This window comes from Periophthalmus magnuspinnatus, chromosome 22 (assembly GCF_009829125.3).
Source record: "Periophthalmus magnuspinnatus isolate fPerMag1 chromosome 22, fPerMag1.2.pri, whole genome shotgun sequence".
Lineage (NCBI taxonomy): Eukaryota > Metazoa > Chordata > Actinopteri > Gobiiformes > Gobiidae > Periophthalmus > Periophthalmus magnuspinnatus.
In genome coordinates this window covers 5,272,383-5,295,294 of record NC_047147.1, presented here as the reverse complement: position 1 = coordinate 5,295,294, position 22,912 = coordinate 5,272,383, and the positions used below count along the sequence as shown (strand labels likewise).

General features: G+C 39.5%; 1 protein-coding gene across 2 annotated transcripts in view; it reads right to left on the bottom strand.

The window, feature by feature from the left end:
- Window positions 1-22,912, bottom strand: part of fndc3ba (fibronectin type III domain containing 3Ba) — a 193,678-nt gene that overhangs the window by 71,058 nt on the left and 99,708 nt on the right. Inside the window, exon 7 of one of the 2 annotated variants that reach the window (XM_033988140.2) lies at window positions 22,727-22,854. In XM_033988140.2, coding sequence (XP_033844031.1) covers window positions 22,727-22,854 — 128 coding nt within the window. The remainder of the gene's footprint in view (window positions 1-22,726; window positions 22,855-22,912) is intronic. The other variant, XM_033988141.2, reaches the window with a different exon arrangement.

The following is a 22,912-nucleotide window of genomic DNA, read 5'->3' as shown; positions in this document are numbered from 1 at the left end:
CTTGCGGTTACTGATATTTTGATATAATATGTCTATCTCCAATTATAAGATATGCAATTTATTTTCATAATGTGAATAAAAGGCCTGTGAGAAATCTGTGTTTATACTGCAGATGATCTATTGTTAGCATGCCTGTTGTTAAAATGTACATTATTAGCATGTATTGGGTTTACTGATTGTTTTGGTTGTTTTTTACTTTACCTCTTTAGTTTTCCTTTAAACGTCCTTGCTTCTTCCATATATAATAAACTTGAACAATAATAATAGCTTAAGAAATCATGCATGCACTTTGTTAAAATGTACATTATTAGCGTATATATTGGATTTACTGATTGTTTTGACTGTATTTTAACTTTCTGTCTTTAGTTTTCCTGTAGACGTCCTTGTTTCTTCCATTCATAGTAAACTCGGACAATAATAACAGCTTAAGAAATCATATTACCTTACAAAAGTTTTATATTTTACTTTGCGGAGATAACAACAGCACACTTTTACATCTTTACTTGCTATATTTAAATTTTGGATATCGCCAAAACAACATTCTTATATAATATATCCATCTCTAATTATAAGATATGTAATTTATTTCATGATGTGGATACAAAGCATGTGAGAATGCTTTTTTATACTGCAGCTGGTTTAATCAAGTGTATTGTTAGCATGCATGTTGTTAAAATGTATATTATTAGCATGTATTTTGGATTAATTGATTGTTTTGATTGTTTTTTACTTTCTGTCTTTAGTTTTCCTGTAAAGGTATTTGTTTCTTCCATATTAGTGAACTTGAACAATAATAATACCTTAAAAAATCATGCATACGTATTGTTAAAATGTACATTATTAGCATTTATATTGGGTGTCTTAAGTTTTCCTGTAAACCTCCTTGTTTCTTCCCTACATAATAAGCTTGAACAATAATAATACCATAAGAAATCATGCATCCATATTGTTCAAATGTATAATATTAGCGTGTATATTAAGTTTATTGATAGTTTTGATTGATTTTTTACTTTCGGTGTCTACTTTTCCTGTAAACCTCTTTGTTTCTTCCATTTATAGTAAACTTGAACAATAATAATACCTTAAAAAATCATGCATACGTATTGTTAAAATGTACATTATTAGCGTATATATTGGATGTATTGATTGTTTTTTAAATTTTGGTCTTTAGTTTTTCTGTAAACGTCCTTGTTTCTTCCATATTAGTAAACTTGAACAATAATAATAGCTTAAGAAATCATGCATACGTATTGTTAAAATGTATATTATTAGCATGTATATTGGGTTTATTGATTGTTTTTTACTTTCCATCTTTAGTTTTCTTGTAAACCTCCTTATTTCTTCCATACATAATAAACTTGACAAATAATAATAGCTTAAGAAATCGTATTACCCTGCAAAAGTTATATATTTTACTTTGTGGAGATAACGACGACGACACACTTTTACATCTTTACTCGCTTCTTGCTTCTTACTTCCAACTTTACACACATTAAAACAAAACAATAGCTGCTTGTGCGCACGTGGCATCAGTAAATGTGTGTTTGTGTTGAGCGCAGCCTGTTCAACTCTGTGATGAATGATGCCAGTGTGTGTATGTAGGAGCATGTATGGGAGTGTGTGTGTGTGTGTGTGTGTGTGTGCGGAGCCTAGAGGTGCTCGTATGACTCATGGCAACAGTGATGTCATGGAAGCACGACCTCGGATTGACCCCTACGGCGAGTGTGTGCGCGGCGTGTGCGTGTTGGAATAATAAAGAAAGAGGAATAGAGCGGCTGATCGGGTTACGGCGATGAGACTCGGGCTACTGTGGGTTCAACAGGTGGAAAATTTAAACGTGTACTGTTACTACCAAGTGTACGGCTTTGTACTGTAGGTTTAGCAGTGGAGGATGAAGTAATCTGTACGCAGGTGAAAGTACTCCGAGCTTTGAGCTGGAGAGACGGAAGAAACTGATCCAACTTTAAGAATTAAGTCAAAGAGCATCTATAAAGAAAAGCAGAAGCAGAAGTAGTAGATATGCAGTTAAAGTAGTTAAAGTAGTAGTAATATTAGCTATAACACACACAAAAAATAAGAAAATATTAATAGCGATTGCACAAAAAAAGAAGAAAAAAAAGTCAGCGTAAAGGAGACATGTCAAACTCAGGCCCGTGGTCCAAATTCGGCACTCAATATAATTATATTCAGGCCGCGAGATCATCAAATATGTATTAAAGTATAACACATGCACCTCTAATATTACGAATCCCAGAATGCTTTGCAAATAGACACTTATTAGCATCTGCTACCTGTCGCTTCACTCAAATTTAATCCAACACTTCTGAAAAACATGCAGATGGTGTTAAAATTTGTCAATAAATTTTTAGTTTGGCCGGCAACAGTTTTTAATTTTGGCCCTCTGTGAATTTGAGTTTGACACCCCTGATTTAAAGAGTCACAATGTCACTTTTCTGGTGGTGGTGGTGGTAGAGGAGGTGGGAGGGCGGTGTTAGTATTTTATTTTAACTTATTTAACATTTATTAAATTTGACTAAATTTGAGGGAGGAGGCCCCGGGGAAGACCCAGGACATGCTGGAGGGTCTTGGGTGACCTGGGAACACCTTGGGGTCCCACCGGAGGAGCTGGAGGAAGTGTCTGGGGTGAGGGAAGTCTAGGAGTTCCTGCTTAGACTGCTGCCCCCGCGACCTGAACCCGGATAAGAGGAAGAAAATGGATGGATGGAAATTTGAGTCGTTTTTACAACTCAAAAACAACATAACAACCACTGCATTTCATTCAGCTCTCCACAGATCTGACCTGGTGGTGTCAGCTGCTTGTCTTTAATGCCATGCTGTGGAACATGCAGACAAAGCTAAAGCTAAATAGACATAGACCTGCACCAGAAACGTTAGCAGAGTATTCATTTCACTACAAACTACCACAGCGTCTCCCGCCGTCTCTACAAACGTTTATCCGACTGTAAACACGACCAAACCAAACTAAAAAACGCTTCACTTTTCTTTCTTTCTGTTCTAAAAATGACCTCATAAAGTAATTCCACAGTAATAGTCCCAAACTGTAACTTTCCAGGTCTTAACGAGTTCACAGACAGACGTCTTCTTCCAGCTGAGTGAAAATGAGGAACATGAGCTTTTTAGGCTAAAAAAGTGCTCCGTCTTGTTACTACTCGTCCAGGACAGCTTCAAACTGCAGAGGAGACCTGGAATTCCATGACGTTATGGCTCAGCTGTCGGGTTCACTGGGAGCAGATGTTTAGAGGCACTAAACAGGTCTGACTTAAAAGAGCACTGTGGAACTTTTCGAGCAGACAGAATAGCTTCCTGTCTCTGCTGCCTTGATTGTTCCATATTATAGCATTATATCCATCATCAGAACTGGAGAAACGGCTACATTCCTACAACGTTTTGTCCAGTTTACAGATTTAACTTTGGCTTTTATTATAACATTATACTTCTCTAACTCCAAGGAGGCGAGCAGGTAACACCACCAGGTCAAATCTGTGGAGAGGCTGGCCCGCTCATAGTGAGAGAGTGCTTTGTTTTCAAGAAATAAAACATCTGTGATTGAATAAACGCTCAAAAACAATGTATAACAGTTTTCCTGTGGATTCTGGAGAGACTATGGGGTCACAAGATTATAACAGTTTAATTTTATAACATTTTTGGATTATATATGACGTTTATTACCGATATTTAGTCTTAAATCAGTCGTTTTAGCCCTGTATAGTTACTTTTAAATGTTTGACGATGGGTGATACAGTGTGATTTTGTAATGCCAGTGTGTAATTGAAGTTGTTTTTAGACAGTAGGGGGCGCCGTAGTCTTCTCTATTCATGGTAAACACTGTATAAGTAGGAACGTCACAGATTTATGATTCATATACAGTGGTCTCTCGTTTATCACGGGGGGTTATGTTCGAAAAATAACCCGCAATAGATGAAATCTGCAAAGTATCAGCTTTATTTTTTACACTTTTTTATGTTTTGCAGCTGTAAAACCCCTCACCACACACTTTATACACTTTTTTCCACATTTCTCTCGTTTAAACTCTCTCAAAGTTCAAACCTTCGTCAGCGCCTTTGTCGGTGCAGAACGTTTCATTGACATGCGTTTGTCGAGGAGAGTGAAACAATGACAGTGAAAGTGCTTTGTTTTCGAGAAATAAAAACATCTGTAATTTAATAAATGCAACACAGATACGATTAATGCCACGCTTTGGAACATTCCACGCAAAGCCATAACATCCCACGGGCAGATGGAAGCGCCTCGAAACAGACCCGAGCGTATCACGGACGATTAGAAATGACAGATCTTAATTAAAATTCGGATCAGTTGCACAGCCCTGTTTTACAATCCAACAGAAACACAGAGACACCCACAGCCTGGACATGGACGTGACGAGTAACACCATGACTTTATACTGAACAAAGCCATACAAAACACGACACAAACCACAAACAAGGGCCGTAACCGAAGAATAAGATTTAATAAATGTGTATGTATGTATGTCTGCAGTAAAAGAGGGACGCTTCAGCACAGACCTGACTCTAAACGACTGCGGTGTCCCCGAGCGACCGCACAAGTGTTTAATAAAAAACACAACCGCAAAGAACAAGAATCGTGTCCCAAGTTAACACCAGACCATCAGCTAAGAGTGTGTCCTCCCCCGGCCTCCCCCGGACTCCCCCGGCCTCTCCTTCTCCTGTCCCTCCTCCGCAGGGTCCTGTCAACGCACACCCTCACTTCCTGTCCCCGTGTGACCTCACATCCTGTTCAACGGACAACTGGATTTCATTATGATACGGAGAAGAGGGAGGGAGGGAAAGAGGGGAGGAGGAAGGGAGAGGAGGGGGAGATGGAGCAGAGAGACAGAGGGACAGAGAGGAAGAGAGAGAGATAAGGAAAGAGGGAGGGAGAATGATGGAGAGAGGGAGCAGAGAGACAGAGAGGAAGAGAAACAGATAGGGAGGGGGAGAGAGAGATAGGGAGGGTGGGAAAGAGGGAAGGAGGAAGGGAGAGGAGGGGGAGAGGGAGCAGAGAGACAGAAAGACAGAGGGGGAGAGATAGGGAGCGAGGGAGGGGCAGTGAGAGAGTCAGTGAGGTAGAAGAGAAGGATGGAGAGAGGGAGCAGTGAGACAGAGAGGAAGCGAAAGAGATAGGGGGGATAGGGAGGGAGGGAAAGAGGGAAGGAGGAAGGGAGAAGAGGGGGAGATGGAGCAGAGGGACAGAAAGACAGAGGGGGAGAGATAGGGGCGAGGGAGGGAGGGGGAGTGAGAGAGTCAGTGAGGGAGAGGAAGAAAGAGACAGGGAGAAAGGGAGGGAGGAAGGGTGACAGAGTGAGTGAAGGAGAGGGGAAAAGAGGGAAGGAGGAAGGGAGACAGACGGATGGAGAGGGAGCAGAAATACAGAGGGAGAGTGATATTGCACAAAAATATCTGTCATAAACTCAAAATAAAAATCTAGTATAGTATAATATATATTAAGTAGTGGGAGGAGGTGGTAGCAGTACTAGTACGTAGTAGTAGTAGGTAGCAGTAATAGTAGTAGTAGTAGTAGTAGTTAATAGTAGCAGAAGTAGTAATAGTAGAAGTAGTAGTCAATAGTAGTAGCCGTCACCACAGTAGTAGTAGTAGTGGCAGTAGTAGTATGTAATAATTCTGTCCGATATGTTATTTGTTGTTTAGTGTTAGTAGTCCCTAGAAGGAGTACTAGCAGTAGTAGTACTAGCAGAAGTGGTAGTAACGTGTATAGAACAAATAGCACACAGTTCCATTATTTTGATCTTATTTATGTTTCTCCCGGTTGCTGAAAAAGTACTTTAGACTGAAGTATGTCATTGACTTCCTCCTGTGCTGCCGGGCGTCTGAAACTGAAACCATTTGAGGAAGACGGATCATGGCTGGAGGGACAGACAGTAAAACCAAACGAGACAAACTGTGAAGTGTCTGCTGCACAGATTAAGTGGAAAAGACACAGGGAAATTGAAAGACTGGGGAGTGAGCCGCGGATCAGAAGAGAGGAGGAGAGAAAGAGAGGAGGAGAAAGGGAAATAAAAGAGGATGAAAGGAGAGGAGGGAGGAGAGGAGCTTAGGAAGACGTGAGCGAGGATTATTTCAAGTCTGTACAGCATCTGAGCAGGCGAAGGCGGCCACGGAGTCGAGGAGGGAGGGGCGCGGTATTTTAGCTCCTCTGTGTCCGAAATAGAAACAGGAAGTGATGACGTCATAGAATTGTCGAGGAAGTAAAGTAGTTCCATCCTCGCGTCCTAAATAACTGTGTACGCAGTCGCTAACTACACAGTGTTGTTTCGTTTTGTGGCAGAAGGAATATTCAGGAAGTCGGGGCTTGTGGTAACGTTATAGTACTAGTTTTTGTAGAAGTATTAATAGCAGTGTCAAGTAATTTTACACCCGACTCTTAAATATAACTTCACACATGTTTGGTTCATTTTACATCAAAGCAGTAGTTGAAGGTAATGGAGTAAAAATATTAAAGTACTGTCCTGGTTTCTGTACTTTACTTCAGTACATCTTAAAGAGGATATGTTTTACTTTTACTTTATTACATTTGAGAGCAGGTATTTGTACTTTCTACTCCACTTTTACTTGTATTTTTCATTATTGTCTGGAAAGTTTGAGGGTTTATTTTTAACTATAATAAATAAATAAATAAATAAAAACAGCTGGGAAAATTATTCATTTAATTGTTTCTATTGAACAAAACTCCGTACAATTTATCATTATCAAAATCACTACATTCGAATCCTTATAAGACCTCAAAATCTGGGCAAAATACTTTTACTTTTTACTCTTTAAGCACATGTTTAAACAGGTACTTTAATACTTTTACTTAGATTGTTTTTTCTCATGTGATACTTCTACTTAAGTTTTTTTTTTTGCTTCAGTATCTGTAGCAAAATCACTACATTTGAAGCCTTACAAGACCTCAAAATATGCGCAAAATACTTTAACCTTTTACTCTAAGTACATTTTCAAACAGGTATTTTAATACATTTACTTAGGTCAGATTTTTCATGTGATACTTCTACTTAAGTATCTTTTTCCACAAGTATCTCGAACAAAATCACTACATTTAAAGCTTTAAAAGACTTCAAAATCTGCACAAAATACTTTTACTTTTTACTCTTTAAGCATATTTTTAAATACTTTTACTTAAGTAGACTTGTTCATGAGATACTTTTACTTTTACCTGAGTATTTTCCTACCAATAGCTTTATAAAGAGAAAGTAATCTAGATAACCTTATACCTTAAATATAACTTAATACATTATCACTAAATCACTTTATGTTTATTTTTATTCCAGTTGTAAAGCAGAAACATTCACAATTTTTTCAGTAACTTTAATACTCTAACTCTATAGTACTGGTATTTTTATAACAATAATTGAAGTACTACAATAACAGCAGTAGTTATAGAACAAGTCAATTATAAGTTTCTTGGCAAACTTTCAGGGATTATTTCAGGTGACTCAATAAAATAAGTTTAAGAATAATGGAACTGACAAACAGCTTTGTGGTTCTGTTTTGAGGTTAAATTTGCTTCCAGCTGTTTACACTTTACACTAATAGATTTTCTGCTTTTTGAGTATTGTGACGAGATTAGTCCTGCATTTTAAAGTCCTTGAATGTGGCTTTAGGGCCTCCTTTCTTCCACAGTAGCCATAGCGAACAAAAGTGAATTATTGTTATCTAAATTTGCAGCGTTTATCTTCCTTATGCAAAAAAAATAGCCTTTAGCTTAAAGTTCTAATAGGGATAATAGTAAATATGCAAGATAACAACCTCAGCTAAAGTGATTCCTTGGTAAATGGTAATTTCAGGTTTAACTGTTTGAAAGAGTGATCAGTTAAATTTAGCCTCCTGTCGAGAAGCTAATTCATCAACATCCCATTGATTCACTAGACAATGGAGAAATGCATTACTAGTGCAATGTCAGACTAGGTATTCAATATAGGTATTCAATGTTAGACTGTATTCACTGTCAGACTAGGTGTTCAATGTCAGACTAGGTGTTCAATGTCAGACTAGGTATTCACGGTCAGACTAGGTATTCACGGTCAGACTAGGTATTCACGGTCAGACTAGGTATTCACGGTCAGACTAGGTGTTCAATGTCAGACTAGGTGTTCAATGTCAGACAGAGTATTCAACGCCAGACTGGGTATTCAAAGCCAGACTAGGTATTCAATGTCAAACTAGGTATTCATTGTCAAACTGGGTATTCAACGTCAGACTGAGTGTTCAATGTCAGGTCAGGTATTCTATGCGTTTGAGTAATAATAAAAGCATGAAAACCTGCTCAAATCTGCTAAATAAAACCTAAAAAGTATCTAAAACGTATTTTATTTTGTCAATATCTAAAATTAAACAGGTTGCTTTTGGATGTTATTTTTACATAAAGTCTTTGAACGCATCAAGTGAGGCTTCTATTTAAAATGACTTTGTACCACACTAGTTGCAGTACTTTGATTTTCCACTCGTTTTAGCCCGACTTTTAACAGCTCCTCACCACAGCGTCTGTTCTTATTAAGCCTGACCAGACCTAATACTGACGCACACTTGGATGTTTGTAAAATGAATGCCATCTTTGCCGTTTAAATCTGGTTCTTTGACAGTGGAGGGTGCATTCTTGGCGCGTGACGCTGTGCGGTGGGGAGACGCGGCCCGTCTGCTCCGGGACAGAAAAAAAAGAGCTTTAAGGCCAGGAGCAAAAATGTGAAAAATGTGGCAACGGCCGCTCTGCACACAACCCCCGCTCCACACACCCGCTTCACCCGCTCCCCCCCGCTCCACACACGGGAAGGGGGAGTAACCAAGGTCTGTACTTAAGTAAAACTACAGGTACTACTCCTTTTTTACTGCTACAGTTCACAAACAGGCAAGTACTGTACCTAGTTACAGTACTACTGCGGCTACTGTTGTTGCTGTTACTACTATGACAATAAGTGGTACTGCTACTGCTACTACTACTACTACTACTACTACTACTACTACTACTGCAACAAATGCTTCTACTACTACTACTGCAACAAATGCTTCTACTACTACTACAAATGTTGCTGCTACTGCTAGTACTACTACTACTACTCCAAATCTTGCTACTACTACTCCAAATCTTGCTACTACTACTACTCCTACTTCTCCAAATGTTGCTGCTACTACTACTACTACTACTACTACTACTAGTACAAATGTTGCTGCTACTACTACTACTACTACTACTGCAAATCTTGCTACTACTACTACTACTACTACTACAACTACTACAACTACAACTACTACTACTACAAATGTTGCTACTACTACTAAATGATAATAATAATGATATCATAATGATAACTTTACTTCTATAGCACTTTATTTACAGAGTTGCTACTACCACAAAACTACAGCTTACTATAGTTACTACTACTACAACATCAAATTTACTGTTCATATCAAGTAAGTTTAATGAATACTTAGTACGTCTACTAGCACTACTGCAACTACTGAGTGTGCGTGAGTATATGTGTGTAATTAGTTAAGTTGCAATAACCATTACTGCAACTATTACTTCCTGTTATGCGCAACATTTTGAGGACTTTTTACCAACTGAACGATGTAATATTTTGTTTCAAATTGTTAACTGCTATGACAACATTCTGAAATAGTTATCACGAACAACTACTGCATATTTCCTCATATACCTTCGTTTAGAATTTGTCCTAAAACGTTAGTGCATGTACAGTAAGCGCAAGCAAATTTTCAAAGTTCAAAAGCCAGATATTGTGTATTTTTGTTGAAGTAAAAGTACCTCATTTTCCCATTACTACAAACCATATCAGCGTTTGTGTTTACGTTTGTTTCCCTCAAATACCTTCCCCAGAGCAGATATCCATCTTTAGCAACCCTCTAATCACTAAGAACAAAGACGAGAGAGGCCCAGACACTTAGCTGGAAGTGAAGGATTTGAGATATCCACAAACGGGACAGGAGGAGCAGAGGGGGTGATAGAGGAGCAAGAGAAAACCAGACCGTAAAAAAAAAAAAAAAAAAAAGAGGACCTCAAATTCCACACTATTATCATCCTCTGCATACTGATCATTCCATCTGCTCAACAGCTGGCTGCACACACACTGCACACACGCAGACACGGGCACAAGTCACTGGAACATGCCCCGAACGCCGGTTGCCGTGGTGAAGGTTTGGTTCTCATGGTCAGGAGAGCGATGGTTTATAAAAGGGGATTAGAGAGGCATGGGGTGGACGGAGAGACTGGAGCAGAGAGAGAGAAGAAGAAGAAAGGCGAGGAAATCAGGCCAAAACTACTCCAAAGTCAAAACAAAGTCAAGAGTCCTGCGCAGTAAATACAAGGATAAATGAGTGTTTTAATATGGCAGCGTGTGGGAATTGGGAAGTTATTTCTAAGCACAAAAAATTCATAATCATCTCTTTTGTTTCGAAATATTTTTATTTTATTTTTTCAGAGCATTTAGAACAACTCTTCTGACATTAATCTGAGCAAATTCAGCACCGAGGAACGAACCCTCATTGTACAGTGGGACTTTGAGTCACATGGGTCAAATACTGGGTTTAATACCAGAGATGCCCCGAGCGTAAACGCCATTAAAGGAATAATAAGTGTTTTTCAAAGACAGGGGGCAGTATGTGATCTCCACAGACCTGACTAGTCCTGATTTCTTCCTGTGGGACGATCTTAAAGAAAAGGTGTTTGTGACTAAACCTCAGACAATAAACGACTTAAAACGGAATATCGAGGATCAAATAAGAAACATAAGCCGGAAATGCTGAAAATGTTATGAAAAGTGTGTTGGATCAGGCGATTCAGGGTGAAACTGATTCAAAATTATGTCATTTTTACTTCCTCTAGTTTAAGTCGTGATAAGTTCAAGTGTAACTGAACAATTATAACCGTATATATCGCCAAAAATCTCAGAAGGTTCAGTTTATCTACTGCTAAAATTTGGTGAGTATAACTTAAGAATTTTAGGAGCTACTGAAGATTTAAAAGTGTACAAAAGTGAAATGTAGGTTTTAAATTGGGAAATTTGAAATGAAATATTGACTAAAATGTTAAAACGCTCTGACAAAATCTAAATATTGGATCTTCCATACAGTTGTCCCTCGCTATATCGTGGTTTTGCTGTTTCGCGGATTTTTCCAGAGCAGTTTTATGAGCCAAGGCACTGCAGACCACCGTCAATCAATCTCCTCTGTGCTGCGTCTGTGTGGGAGCCAAGTTTAATTCATAGGCTGTTTTAAGTTTTAGTATTTGATTTATAAACATAAGCTACATTTATTTTATTGCGGTAATGCTCACGTTAAAATATCTTAGAACTGTTATTATTTAAGTTTCACGTAAATGTTACCGTCACTTTAAGAGCGACAGCACGGACGAGGAAAAGAGCACACGCCTGGAAAACGCGCTGAGTTGAGGCGGCGCATAAAGACGGAGACAAATGATTTTCTTACCGTAGTATTGTTTATTTTTGAGAATGACTTGGTTTGATCACTTCTGTAAAAAAGGATTTTGCAAAGTTGTGAATTAAAATTTTGTAACTCTCTTATGACATCGGAGTCAAGCGGAAGTTATTTTCTCTTCAATAGAAATACACGACTAACACGAGGACGTAGACGCAGGGACAGAGAAACTGTAAAATACATGAGAGTCACTACTAAGCAATTAAACAAGAGAAAAATGTGAGAAAATGTTAAATCCTGTGTGAGAGAAGTGTATAAAGTGTGTGGTGAGGGGTTTTACAACAAAAAACATGTAGAATAAGCTGATATTTCGCAGATTTAGCCTATTAGGGGTTATTTTTAGACCGTAACCCTCGCGATAAACGAGGGACCACTGTATTTGTATAGTTCTTTAAAGGTAGACTATGCAGTTTTTCCAGTAGGGGGTCCACCACCTGCTTGTCTCATTCTTTGCCGACATCGTTCCACCATATGGCATAAACAAAACATTTGGTTAGTTGGAGTCACCAGCTGTCTCCACGGAAATTCCCAAGTTGTCTGCCATTTTACTGGAACATTTCAGGCAAAAAACAACAACTCCGTAGAGAAAAGAAGGTAAAACTGTACACAGCGAACTTTTAATTAGCGTTTAATCCAGCCAGAAATGGTGTTTGGTATTTGAAAGTACCACATTTCCGTTCCTAAGGCTGTTTAAACCAACTTAAAGATGAAAAAAACATCCAAAAAAACAAAACCAATAGTGATATGACGCCAACTACAACTCCACAATAGCCAGTGCATAGAAGTGAAAGTATTCAGCTGGTCGTTTCGAATCGTGACGTTTTTCCCATGTTGCAAAATAAAATTCAGCAGAAAACAGAAGTGCATTGTAAGTGTATGGCACAACCCCGTAAATGAGGTCTGTATAGAGGTGAGCTGAGGATATGGAAGCAGAAATGATCTAACCAACTGTTTAACCTCAAGCAAACTGCAAATAAACTGGCCCAATAATGTATGTGTGTGTGTTTATGCGAGTGTGTACATGCAGTGTGTACATGCAGTGTGTACATGCAGTGTGCAGTGGTGATCCAGGACAAGCACTGAGGGATTATGGGATATGAGATTTGCAGAACCCTGACCCCATTCAACCCCGCTCATCCCAAAAAGTCTCAGGAGTGTAACTCTAGACTGGCAGACAGGAGCGAGGGCTGGTTCACACGGGACAGGCAGATGTGCAGAGGAGAGGCCACTGGTCAAAGTAATATGTACTCACAATGTGTACTCACAATGTGTACTCACAATGTGTACTCACAATGTGTACTCACAATGTGTACTCACAATGTGTACTCACAGTATATACTCACAGTATGTACTCACAATGTGTACTCACAATGTGTACTCACAGTATGTACTCAAAATGTGTACTCATGATATATACTCACAATGTGTACTCATGATATATACTCACAATGTGTACTCATGATATATACTCACAATGTGTACTCCAGACAGTTTGGAAATATGAACAGAATTAACAATATTGTGCCTTTTAATACTACTACTACAGTTTACCTACTACTATCTCTGTCACTGGCCTATTTACTACTACTACTACTACTACTACTACTACTACTACTACTACTACTACTACTACTACTACTACTACTACTACTACTACTACTACTACTACTACTACTACTACTACTACTACTACTACTACTACTACTACTACTACTACTACTACTACGGCAACAGTTACTTTTTTCTACTCTACTACCCCACTAAATATTACTATTAGTGCAACTCATCTGCCCTTTCAAAAGACTATTACAGTAAAACCAATTAATACTACTACTACTACTACTACTACTACGGCAACAGTTACTTTTTTCTACTCTACTACCCCACTAAATATTACTATTAGTGCAACTCATCTGCCCTTTCAAAAGACTATTACAGTAAAACCAATTAATACTACTACTACTACTACTACTACTACTACTACTACTACTACTACTACTACTACTACTACTACTACTACTACTACTACTACTACTACTACTACTACTACTACTACTACAACAAATGCTGCTGCTGCTACTACTACTAGTACAACAAGAACAAATGCTGCTACAACTACTACAACAAATGCTGCCGTTGCTACTGCTACTACTACCACTACCACTACTACTACTACTACTACTACAACTACTACTACAGTAAACTTTTCTCTCCAGTCATACCCATTGTTACAAACACTACATTACTAAACATTAAGAGTAAAAGTATCAGTGAATCACTGGTTAATTTAAAGTTCATCAGTGGAACATCTCAGCTCTGCCCGAAAACTGTGTCATTACATTAAACCTGAGTCAGGTCAGGTCAGTTTCCACAGCGGTAAAATCAGGTTATGACTCTCCACCACCTCCTCCACCACCTCCACCACCAAAACTACAGCACAGTTCAAGTTTAAAATAGCAGCATCAAGTTTAAAAATACTTCCCACACTCTCCGTCCTGTGACCCGTACACGAGAAATGACACGGTCACATGTCGACAACGTGTAATTATTTCATTAATTTGGCGCTAACTCAGTTTAGAGCTGATGGAGAGTGAGTGAAGTTACATAACCAGTAGTACTGTGGTCAGCAATACTGTGGTCAGCAGTACTGTGGTCAGCAGTACTGTGGTCAGCAGGAAGAGGAACCACTCACCCATTCATACGCACTTTCATACACCAGTGTACACAGACACTCAAATAGGGTCAGTGGATCTGACCGATCAACTAATGATGTTTTGTGTTGAGACCAGGATTCAAACAGGCAACTTTGACTCAAAGGACAAACACTCTACCAACTGAGCTACTGTCACCCGTAGTACTACACTGTCTACTTACTACTTTAATGATTATCTATTGACTACAGCTACGACTAGGACTACTACGACTTCTGGCATCCATAATAGTACAATTTTCTACTGCTACTTCAATGAATATCTATCGACTACAACTACGACGACGATTACTATGACTACTACGACTACTACAACTACTATGACTTCTGTCAGCCATACTACTACTTCAATGACTATCTATTGACTACGACTACAACAACGACAATTACTACAAATACTACAACTACTTCAACTACTACAACTACTATGACTTCTTTCACCCATACTACTACACTGTCTACTACTACTTTAATGATTATCTGTTGACTACGACTACGACTACTACAAATACCACTACAATTACAACTACAGCAATCACTACGACAACTACGACAACTATGACTTCGAATACGACTACTATGACAACTACGATTACTACAACTATGGCGACTACGACTACTGCGACTACGACTACTACGACTACGACTACTACGACTACTACTACTCAATAATTACCACTCCTACTGAAATCATCGTCCTCAACTACCATAACACAATGATTACTTCTGGAACTACTACTACTACTCCTATATCTACTGCAACTCTTATCATTACTTCTACTGCTTCCGCCAACAGTAAAACTACATCTCCGGGTACTACAACTACTACAACTGCTTCACCATCTTCCTCTCCACTGCGTTCTCACATCCCCTCGTCTGACTTGTCCCTTCCGCTACACTGCGCTGCTCCATCTTTGCCCCGTGCAAACATGACCCTATTTGGGATTGTGGGAAGGTGGCTGGAGTCTGCGGGGTGGCTGAGATTATCGCCATGGCAACCCACATCCAAACAGACCAATGGGACGGGGACAGGAGCGCCGAGTGAGCGGGTTCACACATTTTTGACCCGTTACTGAACTGCAGAAGAAGGGGTAGATTACGGCGTTAGCGCTGAGCCGTGAGACGCTAAATGTAAAGATGACATCACCGAAGATAAGCGTTTTTTTTTTTTTTAAACACACAGCCAGAAAAAATACCATAATTAGAATAATCAAATAAACCATTAATTAGATTTACTCATATATTGTTTTTATATACTTTGGTGCAGTACTGACTGTTTCTAAATGTACTATATAAATAAACCTTGGCCTACGACAATAGACTGCATATATAAATGGACATAGCTAACCTGTTAGCCACCGCGTTGCAGATAGAAACTGATCATGACCGCGCTTTTCTGGCTCCAATTCACTTTCTATTGAAACGCTGTTGCCCCAGACTCGTCATTTTGGTCTTAAAATGTTTGTATTAACCCACTCCACATGATCCTACGTGATTTTTATTTCACTACCTGTGTCTGTAAATCAAAATAAGAGTTTGCTCCCGCTAGCGTTAGCAATAGGTTTCATTGACAGAGTTGTTAAGTGCCCGCTCCGTGCTAAACTAGCGGTGCGGAGGGGAAGAGGCAATACCTTCAACGACCTCGCTCTAGATTGGCTGTTTGGTCTCTACGATAATCGCAGTCGGAACTCCTAATATGGAAATTGCCTCCAAATTAGCCGCTATAACTGCTAGCCGTGATTAGCTTAATTTGACTGAAGCCGGACACTGTAGGCGACATCACACTCACTTAATCCACTTTTTTATACACTCTGAAGTGCAGTACTACTAATTTATCATAGCTTGTTCCAGTGTTTTATTCATATTCTGTTTTTATCTATAATGTTCTGTACTTCGGGGCAGTCCTGCCTGTTTGTGATCATGGGCGCGCTTTTCTGGCTCCAATTCACTTTCTATTGAAAAAACTGTGGCCCCAGACTCATCATTTTGGTCGTAAAATGTTCGTATTAAGCCGCTCTACATGATCCAACCTGATTTTTATTTTGCTACCGTGTCCGTCAATCAAAATATGAACATTAATAACAGACAAATCAGGCACCTTCTTTCTCAGAGTTTGCTCTTGTTAGCGTTAGCAACAGGTTTGATTGACAACGTTGCTAAGTTGCCACTCCGAGCTAAAATAGCAGTACGGGTGGGAAGAGGCGATACCTTCAACGGCCTCACTCTAGATTGGCTCTTTGGTCTCTACGATAATCGCAGTAGGTATTTGGCTCCAAATTAGCCGCTATAACTGCTAGCCGCTTTTAGCTTAATTTGACTGAAGCTACTCACTTAATCCACTTCTTTATACACTCTAAAATTGTAGTACTACTAATTTATCGTACCTTGTTCCAGTTTTTATTCATATTCTGTTTTTACCTAAAATGTTCTGTACTTTGGCGCAGTCCTGCCTGTTTGCAACTGTGCTAAATAAATTAACCTTGACCTACTCCTGCTTCTGCGTACAAATATTTGGCCAACTTTTGAATTACACCACTCAAGTTCAACTCCACGTTAGCATAGCATTAATTTTTTACTATCAAATGTTACCTTAATCATACTTAAAGAGCCTAAATCACTTAAATACATCATTAATTTGCCTGCTATCTTAATTTCCAAAGCTAACATGCTAAAAAAGACTTACACATTGAGTTACTCTTTAAACTAGACACACGAAATCCAAATGATGAACGACCCAGAAGCGAGGAGCAGACAGGATTGAGACGTACTAAACGTTTCTATGGATTTGCCAGTAAAACATCGCTCCATATGAACTCTGCTGTAACGAACATCGAGCTAAAACTAGAGATCAAATTCCCAAATAGTTTTCTGTATTTAAAATCGCTTCAGTATTGAACTTGGCATCAATGAACTGCATGGTTTTCTTTGCTTTGGAATGACTGAGCCAAGACTTAAAATATCTGACACGTGTTCACTTGTTTTAGCTGCTTTTTCAGCGAGGCAACGGCTTAAAGGAATCCCTCCCTGGCCCCAGGAATAATAAATCACATAATTTCTATTTTTCCTTTATTTAATACCTAACCTAATACAATTACTGAATCCTGAACCAGCGCATTGTACTATGACCCCGTGAACATTTGACACAGAAGATACTGTACTCATCACCTGCATTTGGTTTCACAACAACTGGCAAAAACGAAAAACTAGGAGGGTGACGTTTGCGAGTACCACCTCAAAGAAAATATTAAAGTACATGATTTTTTAGAGATTATGCAAGTCAAGCCTTAAAAATGACAAATAACATGAAGAAGGACGACTTAATTAAGACCATAAAGTCAAACCCCTAGTTTCTAAATCTGAGAATAAAGTCTTAATAAACTGTTTGTCTGTCTTTGGATCTTTGTATAAGGTTTTTAAGGATAACTGAGGTGTAGTTAATAAATTGGTGCCCACATCAGAAGAAAAACAGGATCTAGCCTAGAATCTCCTGGATTTGAATGAACGAGAAACCACATAAAGAAGAACTAGACCTCAACAATTACCCATTTTTACAAAAAAACTTGCAGTTTACACTTGGACATGCACAATACCAAAAACTGGGACTAAAATTGGATGAGACTAGAGCATGGTCAAAGTGAGACAAAGTGAACAAGACTAAACCAAGTCTACACCAGGACTAAACCAGGACTAAATCAAGACCAAACCAGGACCAAACAAGGACCAAACCAGGACCAAACCAGGATTAAACCAGGACTAAACCAGGATTAAACCAGGACCAAACCAACATTAAACCAAGACCAAAACAGGACCTAAACCAGGACCAAACTAGGACCAAACCAGGACCAAACCAGGACCAAACTAGGACCAAACCAGGACCAAACCAGACCAAACCAGGACTAAATCAGGACCAAATCAGGACTAAACCAGGACCAAATCAAGACCAAACTAAGACCAAACCAGGACCAAACTAAGACCAATCCAGGACCAAGCCAAGACCAAACTAAGACCAAACCAGGACCAAACCAGGACCAAACTAAGACCAAACCAGGAACAAACCAGGACCAAACTAAGACCAAACCAGGAACAAACCAGGACCAAACTAGGACCAAACCAGGACCAAGCCAGGACCAAACTAAGATTAAACCAGGACCAAACTAGGACCAAACTAAGACCAAACTAGGACCAAGCCAGGGCCAAACTAAGATCAAACCAGAACCAAACCAAGACTAAACCAAGACTAAACCAGGATTAAACCAGGACCAAACCTTGACCAAACCAGTTCATAGCCTGAGTAGCTTTTTGGACCATCAGCTGTACCCCTCCCACATTTTGAGCACCTCTGTTTTGAGAAACTCTGCTCCCCATCTGCTAATGCTAAAATCTTGCAACGACTGGCTCTGCAGTGGTCATGGTCCAGAGCCAGGATCAGGGAGGAAGCCAAGGGGACAGCCCAGAAGTAGAGCACATCTGGGGGATAGAGTCTTGGAGAGCTGGCCTCTTCTTTGCCAATGGACAATGTATTTGCCAAGTCTGCCAATTTACTTACCCTTACAGCAAAACAAAAACAAAACACGAACAAGTTTGTCAATTGAACCTGAAATATAGGAATAGAGTTGAGCTTCTTGGACTATTTATCCAAATGTTAGACCATATTTCTACAGTCATGACATTGAATATTTACATTTAAAACTACGTTAACTGCCAGCCTTTATCTATATATTAAGTTAAAACTAAAGCAACTGGACTTACTTAGCGCAGTTGCTTTAGTTTAACTTCCTGGATGTCTCATAATTTGCATCAGCCAATGTATAATACAAATCAGAAAATACAATTCATCAAACTTTAATCAAGACAGATCTAGATTCTTTATCGAAGATCAGCTTGGCTTTTCTTTTTAATCGAGAGGTTTAGAGCCAATCATCTGTCAGTAAAAACATTTGGATCATTTGGAGTTCAGACACTGGATGAGGAAACTGGAATATGTTTTTTTTTTTTACATAAAATCTGACTTTTTTATGCGAAATTGCAATTATTAAAAGTTTGTGTTGTTTATGTTCAAGAAATACAAATAAAAAATCATTGTATTTGCGTATAAAATCAAAATTCACCATCGATCAATTGTAATTTTGGGGTCATGTTGCTTATCCCTAGTTTTATTGGTTATTTTTATGCGATGTAATGCTTGTAAATGGGGGTTAGAAGAAAGGGCAACAAGGGCAAAGCGTAGGCGGTTGTGAGGTATGCTAGCTTGGACCGTATTCAGATGCACCGGGCCAAGCAGCGACGCTAGTATGTTTGTTCTCTGCTCTCACTCTGCCTCTCCATCTTTCCATCTCCCCTCCGCCTGTCGCTGGACTTACACTTCCAACTATTTTTTCCCCCCCAAAATAAACCATCCATCCACCTCTCTCCTCTCATCTGTCCACCAAACTTTAACATTCTTTCGCCGCGTGACTCCTGCCAGTTCCCTAGACCCTCGACTATGGGTTATTTCACGGGAAGCCAAAAGTCGTTCGCTGTTTTTTTGGGGGTAGGTTTTGTCTCGAGTGGGACGTTGTGCTGAATTTGGCCCGATCTCCAGCCCAGTACTGAGACCCTAATAGACCGCTCAAGACATGTGCCTGTCTGTCAAACCAAATCTGCAGCTCTGGATGGAATAAAGTCGCTATTGGAAAGTGTGCATTGCTAATCAGATATGGTTTTAAGGCTACACTATGGAACTTTTGTGTTGGAAGGTCTATTACCAGCTCGTGTCCATGGAGATGTTGATTTTTCATTGATTTGTTGGGGATGTTTCACTTAATCATCTTGCTTTTATTGAATTATATACGTTCAAAGTACCATGATACACTTCCATTTTGACTGTGTGCACGGTCGCCTCTCCGCAGATCTGACTTTTAACATGGTATTGGAAAAAAGTTATGTTGTGTATTCTAGGGTTGGTCAGGTCCAAGCATGAGTAAATTGATTGTAAAGTCTGGAAGAGCACCTGGGTTAAAATACTATGTAAAAGCCTGTAGTTTAATTTTACCTTTGAAGTTGTTCTCAATTGTCACAATTAATTCAGATTTACCAAGTCTATACGAGGACTAAAGCAGGACTAAACCAGGACCAAACCGGGACCAAACCAAGACCACACCAGGACTTAACTAGCACCAAACTAGGACTAAATCAGGACTAAACCAGGACCAAATTAGGACTAAACCAGGACCAAACCAGGACCAAACCAGGACCAAACTAGGACCAAACTAGGACCAAACCAGGACTTAACCAGCAGTAAACTAAGACTAAATCAGGACTAAACCAGGACCAAACCAGGACCAAACCAAGCCCAAACTAGGACCAAACCTAGACCAAACTAGGACTAAACCAGCAGCAAACTAGGACTAAATCAGGACTAAACCAGGACCAAACCAAGACCAAAGTAGGACCCAAACCAAGACCAAAATAGGACCAAACCAGGACCAAACTAGGACCAAACCTAGACCAAACTAGGACCAAACCAGGACTAAACTAGCAGCAAACTAGGACCAAACTAGGACCAAACCAGGACCAAACCAAGACCAAAGTAGGACCAAACCAAGACCAAACTAGGACCAAACCTGGACTAAACCAGGACTAAACCTAAACCAAATCCAAACCTTGTGGGTGATATACAGTTAATTTAATAACATGAGCCCACTATAATACAGGGACTACAAACTTACATAACGAACATACCAAATAGTCCACGTTTCCGAGGCCTGATTTCACTGTGCAAACTGCTGATGTGCTGTTCCTAGAATTCTAGTAACTTGGCCATTGACTCGAACAATATTTGCAAAATTATTTATTTAGTGATACAGAAAGTCTGGAGGCTTGATAACAGGTTAAGTAAATATTGATATAAAGCCCTTTACATGGTGGATCTGTGAGCGCTGCAGAAGTTTGAACAGCTTGTTTTGTATAAGTTATGATAGTGTTTTGTAATAACATAAATCCATCTCAAAATGAACAATATTACCACATTAGTCTTGATAAAAAAGCTGAAAAAGACATATCAGATCCAGCTGGACAATATTGAAAATTAATATTATGGCATTATTTTTTTTGAGTAATAATCAGATATGTTGGCAATTAAATAAAAATGTGCAGAAATATGTTTTTTTTAGGGGAGGTTTAAGTATAAATAAATGTGAAAAGAGTGTAAAATAACCAACATTTTATCCAAAAACACCCCTAGGACATTAAATTAAATAAGTTTGCTGTATTTTTATTGTTTTAAATTAGCTCTTTTTGTCGCTTATAAAAAAAAAAAAAAAGTATGGTTTCCATATACATAAAACTAAATTCACACGAGTTATTAATAGTTCCATGTATTGTCCACATATAAATGGTACAAAATAAGTAGAAGTTATTACAAAAATGTTCAGTAAATCAGACGGTACTTTCCCCCATTAGATTAGGCTGATCCCCCACATGCCTGCCTTTGTTTGCATACGTGTCTTTGATAAACCCATGGAGAGTGTCTGAAAGGCTCCCTTCAGCTACGGCAGGACTCTACAGGTATGCACCCTCCCCCTGTCCCACGTCCCACCTCCCACGTCCCACCTCCCCGTATGTCCCCCCTCCGTCCACCCCCATCAGGCTACCCTTCACCAACAAGGCCTTTATTGTAGCCCGCCGTAAGACGATAGCGTTCAGGGACGGCTTCAGCTATGCGGTTACCCGGACAACCCGTGCACCTTCCCACCTCGGACCCCCATCTCCACCCCCCCCCCTACCTCTTTTACCTCAGAGAAGCGCCATTCATCCATTCATTTTTGGGGCCAGAGTGACTTTCTTTGAGGGAGGGAGGGGGAGAGTAGAGAAAGGTGCGCTTTATACGCCTCGCTCCAACGCAAAAAAAGGGTCATTGAGTTTGCGCAGGACAATGACACGAGCAGCAGGCGGCGTCCGAATTTGGAGAGAGACGAGGAACGCTAACAAAAATGATGATATTGTCTTATATGCGGTGTGGGGAGAGGTATAATATTGATCCATGGTTAAAAAAATTGTTTGCAAAGAGGATATATTATGGAAAAGCTCAAAATGAAGAGTCAAACTTGGGCTAACGCTTTTGATGATACGGTACAGACAAGAAAAGACAGAAGGAAAGAAGAGATTTGACTTTTTCAGATGTGAATTTTAACTTGAAACCCACTTTTTGGAACCAATTTATATTTTGTGCATCACTTGGATGTGTTTTTTTCTTCTATTACATCTCAGTTAATCAAATGATCATGTTGTTTAACCTTGTTCTTTTTAAACTCTTTAAAAAAAAGTTCTATACTCGTGCATAGCAAAGCCTGAAAGTAGTAAGTGAGATCATTCCAAGTCTATAGTGTATATGGCGAGATTGGGAAGGGCATCTGGCGTAAAACTTTAGCTCAAGACAATATGAGAAGAGAAAAAATCTAATAAAATAGTTCATGTTGGTTCCGGTCTCCTTCGTGCTACGTTACAGGGCCGTACAATCAGGTGAGCGTCCTACCTGGTGTGTGCGTCTCAGGTTCACTGTTTCGAGGGCTGCTCCGGAGTCGCCGCTCGGGCTTCTTCCCTCCAGGACTGACTCCGCCCCCTGACCCCACCGACCCCAGCGACGGAGCGTGGGACTTGCTGCTGCATCAAAAACGAAAATTTGGTTATATCAGTTTTAAAATTTGTTCTGAAAGTGGTA